At 41.6% G+C, this 8,973-nt stretch overlaps 1 protein-coding gene across 4 annotated transcripts in view; it reads left to right on the forward strand.

The window, feature by feature from the left end:
• The window catches only part of SLC16A3 (solute carrier family 16 member 3), a 51,899-nt gene extending 42,926 nt beyond the window's left edge, over positions 1–8,973 (forward strand). For all 4 annotated transcript variants that reach the window (XM_075014576.1, XM_075014577.1, XM_075014579.1 and 1 more), the window contains one exon: positions 1,121–8,973. In XM_075014576.1, the coding sequence (XP_074870677.1) occupies positions 1,121–1,407 (287 nt within the window). In that variant the 3' untranslated portion in view covers positions 1,408–8,973. The remainder of the gene's footprint in view (positions 1–1,120) is intronic.

Here is an 8,973-nt window from a genome sequence, read left to right on the forward strand (position 1 = left end):
TAAAAAAAGGGAGTGCGATGTGGTAAGTTCAAAACTGATAAAAGAAAATTATGTTTTTACACAACACTGAATGTGACAATTCATTGTCACAGAATGTTGTTTAGGCCAAAACTGACTACAATTCAATGATCCTCACCATGAAGGAGCCCTGTTTGGGGAAGGTACTCTTGCTTCACTTTGCATTATCCTTTTCTGTTTAATGTCATCCACTCCCTGCTCCTCTGAAACCCCTACAGAGTGATCTGCACAGTCCTTCAAAATAGTTGACAGTAACATGAATTCAAAATAATGTCTGGGAAAAAAACGTGGCAGTGATTCATGCATTTTAACTTCCTTCTACAGTAACCAGCCTGGACCATAGGAAGAGGAGGTAGATTAGCTATTTAATTTGTAAGGGTTCTTTGGGGTGGGATTTTTTTATATATATCTATTCTTCTTTAATTTAGTCTGTCATAAAATCAGAAAGCATTTCTGAGCTGCTGAGGACCAAATTGCCACTTCAGAAATCCTTCTACCTTAGTCTACCCAAATTTGTACTTGAATGAAGAAGTAGAATTGTGAGCCAGTTCTGTACTCCAGATTCTGTGCTCCAGCATCTGCTTATTAAGTGAAAGATAAATCTAAAAGCATACAAAATGCAGTACCTGGTGGGGAAGGGAAAAGGCTGTTAGGAGTGTAAAGAGGCAGGCATAAGGAATACAGGCTTTATCTGCTAATGCAAAGAGTTTACTTTGAAATGTATCAAGAGCTGCCTTGTGTTCTGTTTCAGAAATCAGGGTCGACTCTATGCCAGCCTCTGATGATCTGTCATTTTGTTTTTGTTGTCTGCAAGTTTCAGGATATAATGAATGAGAAACTATTTTAATTCAGCTTAAAAATTAATTTGACTTAAAGGATAAATTTTTCAAAACCACCTAAGAGATTTGGGACCACAGACATGCATTGGGGTCCATGTTCCAAAGTTTCTTAGGCATTTTTTAAAATCTCTCAAAATGCCAGTATTCCTATAAGATTTTTCACTTCAAGAATCATTTGAAAGTAGTTTTGTTAAAAATATTATCCTTAACGTCCTTTCCTGATAAACATTTTTTGTTCATTACCTGTGAATTCTGTCTTTCAGGCAAACTGTTGGATGCAACAGGCAGGTATATGTTTGTTTTTATTATTGCTGGAGTGGAAGTTGTTACTTCAGCTCTTGTGCTGGCTTTAGGAAATTTCTTTTGTATTAAGAAAAAATCAGAAGAGCCACAAACAAAAGAGGAGGCAGCAGAAAGAGAAGAGTTAAACAAATGTGAAGACAAAACACCTGAAGATGTCAAGGTGGACTCTATTGAAGTGGAACAATTTCTGAAAGATGAACCTGAAAAAAATGGGGAAGTTGTAACTAACCCAGAAACATGTGTGTGAGTGACAACAGATGACTGGCAAAGCATTTAGGGAAGAGAAAAGAATTTCAATACTTTATTTATTTTAAAAACAGATCTAGTTTAGGGCTGGGCCATGTGCTTGACCAATTGGGGGCCAATTGGCTAGCAAATCACTGTTGGAAGCTTTGTTAGAAATCCTTTTCACATAAAACTCAATTCATCAGTGAAGAGTGAGACTCTGTGTTTGTAACATTTTAAGTAAACTAAGCAGCCTTTGTAACCATATGTAGAAATCCTGTTGTGCTTCACCAGAAAATTTACACTTGGAAGAAAGTATATTTGAATTAGTGTGGAATTATACATGTGCATGCTTACCCAATATAACTAAAATTGTTTGTATTTATGTGTGGCACACTTAAACATAACTTCCCTTTCTGTATTCTTTGTCAAGAAAGAATTTGAGGTCGATGAAAAAAATTCTCAGGAACGTAGTGGTCTCCTGGAGGTTTTAGAACATCTTACTTCTACAATTATTTTTAGATCTTTTGGCTCAGCCCTAATCTAGGTTGAATAAGAATAATAGCTATTACTTTGTTTTATGTAAGCATATGTCTGAGCTTTAGTTAAAGATGTAAGTTTCATCATTGGGATTTTTTTTGTAAATATTGTACACTGAAAGACATTCAGAGACCCTGTTCTTTGCAAGACACACAACTGCTATTTCTGAATAGTACCTAAAGAAAATGAAACAAGAGCAGTATTACTCCTTACCTAGGCTGTAAAGAGAACAAGGTAAGCCTATGTTCACATACATCTTTGATGTCAGCTTTCTCTGCAGTCTACTCAGTACACTGCAGCCATTATTATGTAAAAATTTATTTTGAAAAATAACCTTAAAAAGAGGCTAGATACTAAGATTTTCCTAATCAGGAATCTCTCCATGCTTTTTTAAATTTCAGACCGTAGAGAATCATATCAAATATAAGAGACACATGGGCCTTGATAGACTAAGAAAAAGGGTTATTTGTGAACATTTTGGGTGCCGGCTACTTTGAAGTAGCTGGCACAATGTCAAAATAGTACGTGTCGCGTCTACACGTGCCGTGAGCTATTTCGATGTTGAAATTGACGTTAGGTGGCAAGACGTTGAAATCGCTATTCTTATCCGAAGATGGGAATAGTGCCCTACTTTGACGTTCAACGTCGAAATAGGGCATGTGTAGACGATCCGCATCCCGCTACGTCGAAATAGTGGGGTCCTCCATGGCGGCTGTCAGCTGAGGGGTTGAGAGACGCTCTGTCCAGCCCCTGCGGGGGTCTATGGTCGCCGCGTGCAGCAGCCCTTAGCCCAGGGCTTCTGGCTGCTGCTGCTGCTGCTGGGGGTCCATGCTGCATACATGGGGTCTGCAACCGGTTGTCGGCTCTGTGGATCTTGTGCTGTGCAGGGCGAGTGTGTCTGGGAGGGGCTCTTTAAGGGAGCGGCTTGGGGCTTTGCTGGCCCCTTATTTCGATGGGGAGCGCTTGTGTGTGTGGACGCTCTGCATGTCCTTCCGGGGAGGCTCCTTTCAATGTTCTCCGTTGCTGCTTCAAAGTTGAACGTTGATGGCACCAGCCCTGGAGGATGTGTAGACGATATGCATCGAAGTAGCCTATTTCGATGGTCTTACGTCGAAATAGGCTACTTCGACATAGTGTGCAAGTGTAGATGTAGCCATTACCTAACATTTTAATTAAGCAGTGTTAAGATAGACTGGTTTTCCCTTGGGTTGGCCAATCTCAACTCCTCCTCTCCCCATCACACACAAACACACTCCACCTTTTGTGTACACTGGACAAGGCTTTGCAGTGTTTCATGCCCTAGAACCTTTCCAGGGTGGAGTCCGAAATTTGATCTTTAGGCCTCTATGTACAGTCTGAATGCTGATGATACTTTTTAAAGTCACTGAAAATCCTACTTTACAAGAACCTCATTAATTAATAAATTAAGATGCAGAACTGTGCTGTTTAGGTGGTGGTGGGTAGCATTAGCTGGTCTTTTGTTAATCCACAGGCAGCATGATTTTGTGCAAGCTCCTGGCTGCATGGGGGAGGAGCGAGTGGGGCTGAGCTCGCATTCCACTCTTTCCACTGCAAATGGCTGGGTAAATACAGAAGCAGATTCCCCTCCCTTGGTGTTCACACCTCCAGATCAACTGCTGGTAGTAAGCCTCACCCTTGCTGACTGAGCTAACCATCTGATGAAGTGAGTCTGTGCTCACGAAAGCTCATGCTCAAAACTTTTCTGTTAGTCTCTAAGGTGCCACAGGACCCTTCGTTGCTGAGCTAACCTCGTTATCCCCATCCTTGCTCTGGCTTATTTATACCTGGCCCTGCAGATTTCCAAGACCAGCATCTGATGAAGTGAGTCTGCGCTCACGAAAGCTCATGCTCAAAACTCTTCTGTTAGTCTATAAGGTGCCACAGGACCCTTTGTTGCTGTTACAGATCCAGACTAACACGGCTACCCCTCCGATACTATTCCACTCTTGGCACCTGTGCTGGGTGTTACCGGGCACCTGTGCTGGCTGGGTGTTACCGACCCCCTGCCCTAGCATTTACCAAAGAACCTAATCCTTGTTAACCTAACTGTACTTCATAATCTCATTTTACAATTATTACAAAACAGCCCAAAAATAGAAACAAACAAACAACAACAACAAACAAAAACAAAAAAACCCCCACACCCTCCAGTCTTTATGGTTGTAAAGAAAAACCTTCAAATAGACTCAGGTATATGTGATGCAGTTCTATAATTTTGCATCATACATAGCTTGAAACAGTGGCTCTGAGAGGCAAACTGTTCCATTCTGAAAATTTAAGAAGTATGATGGTGACCATTTAAATGCCAACACTATCATTTACCTATTGTTGACTGGAGGAGAAGTATTCACTGAATAGGTTTATAAGAGCATGCATGGGGGGGAAGGGATTCACTTACTAGTAAATAGCATTTCAGGGGGTAGGGGAGGTGAGTGAGAGGGTGAACTAGTTCAGATTATTTAATAGATGCCAGATGTGGCCGGAAATCTGGAGTTCCCATAGCTATGAAATAAATGCAATAAATTTTTTTCTGATATGGGTTTCAGCCTTTTAAATAAACATTCTTCACCTAAGTGGCATTTCTCTCTCTCTCTCTCTCTCTCTCTCTCTATATATATATATAGTGTGTGCGTGTGTGTGTTAAAGTGTCTTTTGTATTGTTAGCATAGACTGAAATCTTTTTTTCGGCTCCAGGCTTTGGTGTGATTTTTGTGTTCCAGTGTCTAGCATGTAGTGGCACATGCTCCCAGTACGCTGACTTGTAATGGTAAATATGGCAGTGACACATGCTGGCATCTCCTACTGAAATGGGGTGGAAAGTAACACAACTCTACCAGCTTCACAAAAAACAAGCAGTCCTGTAGCACATACAGTCCTAAGGTGCTACAGGACTGCTTGTTTTTGTGAAGTTACAGACTAACACAACTACCCCTTTGAAACTCTAGCAGCTGTTACATCCTGTACTGTTAGATGACAGCATGAGCTTGACTCCTCACTTCTGTAAAGGAATATGCTGACCTTGCTAGTAGTCAGGGTATGTGAAGAAGCAGAACACTAAAAATAATTAAAAGTAATGACCTTGGTTATTCTCAGTTTTCATTATGTAATGCTGTCAGAGAAACAATCAACCCTGTTTATAGTCTCACTAAATTTAGTAGAACTGAATGAGTAAGGTGAGCAGGATTTGGCCTGTGGCATGCAAAACATCCCTTTTGACCTGATGGGTCAGAGGAAAACTTGGATTCTTGCAAGTTATGCCACTTCAGAAGCAAAATTGGTGATATAATCAGATTACTTATTTGGTACAATTTTTTAATTTACAAAGAATTCACAAAGTCCTGTTTCCTTGAATGCAGCAGGACTCAATAAGTGTCTCTGCTAACAGAAAAATTCTAAGTCCCATTTCCATCAACACTTAGCCCAAAATTGTCTTTCGCTCTTAGGCCTGGTCTACTCTTAGGTCAACATGCCTATGTCACTCAAGGTGGCGTGGGAAATACCCAGCCCCCCAGACCTGCAGACAAAGGATGAGTGGGGGAGAAAGGAACAGTTGACCCAAGGGCCTGACATTTCAAAGTGGCCTGGCATTCCAACTGCTACTGCAGAAGAAGCTGGAGCACTGGGCCCCATTAAAACACTGGAGCACTGTATCCCTGCTCAGCACACAGTGTAGGGAGGCCCCAGAGCTGACTGCACTAAGAACTGCCACTTATGCCAATGGGGTAGGAAGCCAGATTCCTCTCTCCCCGCCCCCCCCCCACCACCACACAGAGCCACATCTTGCCCCCAGCAGCTCCTTGGCACCACTGCACTTCTGTGAGCGACAAACCTGTGTCAACCTAACCACCTATTGTAGCAGCATCTAGGTTGACAAAAGCGTTCCTCTGTCAGGCAGTAGTTACACTACAGAGTCATGCCAGCCTGGCGAAAGCACTGCTGATCTAATTCCCATAGCAGAGCTAGCGCCTTCACTTTGCTCAACACCATCCGCACAGTGCTTGTTCTAGGTCCTTGGCTTTTCTAACCTGGGACCTGCTGTTTTTGTTTTTGTTTTTTTTGATGCTCAGGTTAAGCCTAGATAGCCACAAAAGAGCACCACCATTTAGGGCCTAGCACTTGCATTTGCTATATTATTGCCCAGGTAACCCCCTTGATGCACATGGCATAGATTTCTCTTAGCCAGCTTGTTCATGGAGGTCAGTGTTTTGGCCAGCTGCCGCTAGAGTTTCAGTTATTATTAAAGAAGGAGACCTTTACCTGCTCCCTTAGTTTGCCTGAATTGAAAGGCAGTTGTTATGTCCACCAGTTTCAATAAGTAGGGCTCCATGTCTGTCACAGAAGTCGTGGCACTCATGGACTCTGATCTTCTGTGACCTCCATGACTTCTGCAGAGCCGGGGGTGGAGGGGAGGGGGAGGCTGATCTCAGGATTGCCCAAGTACCTGGCTCCAGGGCAGGCTGCTCAGCTAGTCTTGGGAACATCCACACTGGCCATTCTGCAACCAACTTACTGGATGGTTCGAGGGCCAGCCCTACTGGCCATTGCTTGGGTGGCCTAAGGCAGATGGTCCTATGGTTGGCGGGAACACTTGCTCTCAGTGGACTCTAGCAGTGGGCATGAGGTGGTTAGGGTGGCTGCTGTCAGTGGACAAACCCGCCCCCTTGCACTCCTGAGCCATGGCTGGCGTGTCAAATTCACAGAGTGGAGCTGAGAAATTGACTAGGCTTTCCAGGTGATTGGGGTGAGAACAATTCTGCCTGAACCCTGGAAGTAGCTGGGTTTCCAGAACGGGCCTGCCAGCATAGCTGAGGGACTGGGCTTTCAGTTTACACACATAGCTCAGTGGAAGCACTCCTGATGGGATGCTGGAACAATGGTTGTAGTGGTGGTGCTAGAAGCCATTGAATAAAACTGTAGGAGCAACATGTATGGGGGATGTGCACTGCTGACCTAATTTGGACATGAATTACTGTGGTAACTGGTGCTCAAACTAATATAGAGCACCTTTCCCTATAACTAAAAATATATATTAATTCCGTAGCTAGCCAAGGACAAGCTGACACATCCTCTGAAAATATCACTGAGTAAGTGAAAAACAGATAAGCTTTTACTATGCCGTTCTAGACCCATGCCGTTCCCCTGCAGAATTATTATGCACACCATTGTCTTCTCCTAAAGTTGCAAAAATGCCAGCTCTTGTTTTTTTTTCTTTTTTTTCCCTTAGTGGTACCTTAAAAACTTAACTGGAAAAATATATTAGAACTGGGAAGACAAAAGCACTCTAGTAGAGCCATTCCATTTTACAAAAGTAGCCCAATAGTCTATATACTATAAATTGACAAGAAATAGCTTTAGTAAAATCATGTACGCTGGAATGCTACTGCTGCTTTAATTGCTGTATGTCATAGGCCAAACTTTTCAAATGGCAGAACATGAGATGTTGCCATTAACTACTTGACTGTGAGGGCCCAGTGCCTCAGTAGCAGCAACAGACTTAGATGGAGTCAATTTAGGTAACCTTTATGTGACTGACTTCAGTAGCACAGCAGGTGGCCACAAGGTGTTAACATTCCATATTGTTTTAACTTTGACATGGGCAACAGAGTCTGCCAGACTAGCACATCATGCACATCATCTTATTTTTTTGAAAAAAATAATTTCCTGTAACTGTCAGAAATTTCAGCAAATCCATTACGTCTTTTGCATCCTAAAATATGTAACCAATTATAATGTTTCTGGTCATATGCCTTGGGAACACATTAAACTGTGTTATGGGAGAAACCACCTGAAAATACAGATGCAAAAAAAAATAAGTGTAATATTGTGGAAGTAAAGGAGTTTGCCCCATTGTCAGAAAATAGCAAGGAGCATGGGGGGGCTTCCCTCTTTTTGCGTACAATATAAAGTACATTAAATTTTTTTTGTTTTTCAATCTATGTAGATTCTGTATATTGTTTGCAATAATGATTATCGTTAAATATTCTTGCTTGGGCCCTTAAATAATTTTCTTATGCAAGGAATACAATGCCTAGCTGAACACCACAGCTAGTCAGTGTAGCTACATAGGTCTATGTGTCTGTGTAAAACAGATGCAACGTAAAGTGGTGGCATAGCAGCCAGTTACAGTCTATATGTTCAAGGCGCAGTGAAGTGTTACCAAGATGCCCCAGCTACCTTCTGCACAAGGGCAAGTATTAATTTGTTTTAATTTTAGTTCTAAATAGAAACATCATGGCGGCTATATAAGGAAGCAGATGCCCCAAATACCTTTAAAGCATGCGCCAATCCTTTAAAATAGTGAGCAGGAGCCTTGATTTGCCTCCTTATAAATACTGTATCCAGAGAGTCAATATTAGCTGCTAGTAAAATTAGACAGCTCTCTTGGAGCTGAGAAAAAAGGGATGACTAACATGTAAATATGCCTAACTGTCAGTAATGTTAATATATGTATTAAGCCCTATCAAAGCAAAAACAAAAACAAAAAAGTCCTTCCCTTACAGAGTGTATGTGAATGCTTTCTAAAACAAAGAACCACCCATCATACTGAAGTGTATGCCTTTTTATTTCCCCAGGAAAAAAGCAGCTTTAGTTTAAGACCAAGCTGTGGTGCTGGCAGGCTTTCAGAAGAACAAAATTCTTGTAACTTGTCAGTGCAGAATTTTTTGTGTTGGGGCAGAAGTGGGGGATATGGGAGTATGCATGTCAACTTCATGCAAATAAGATCAATTTTTGGCCCTGCTTTAAAGTAAATGGATTTTGCTCTAATGTGTGGATTTAGCTTTAGCTTTGTTTTATGCTTTATGTTTTAGCTTTGGTTTATGCTTTTACAGTCAACTGTTGCAAATAAAGTGAATAAATATTTATTCTTTTGTCAATGTTATGGTGGTGGAAAATGCACTATCTTGGGTGAAGATTTTTTTTTTTTGTTTTTGATACTCAGGTTTACAACTTGTGAGTCCTGCTGGATGCTCATTTTCTGCTGAGGAATAAAATGTTTGATTTTAGCTGAACATAACTACTGGATAGC

The sequence above is a fragment of the Carettochelys insculpta genome, chromosome 20 (assembly GCF_033958435.1).
Source record: "Carettochelys insculpta isolate YL-2023 chromosome 20, ASM3395843v1, whole genome shotgun sequence".
Classification (NCBI taxonomy): domain Eukaryota; kingdom Metazoa; phylum Chordata; order Testudines; family Carettochelyidae; genus Carettochelys; species Carettochelys insculpta.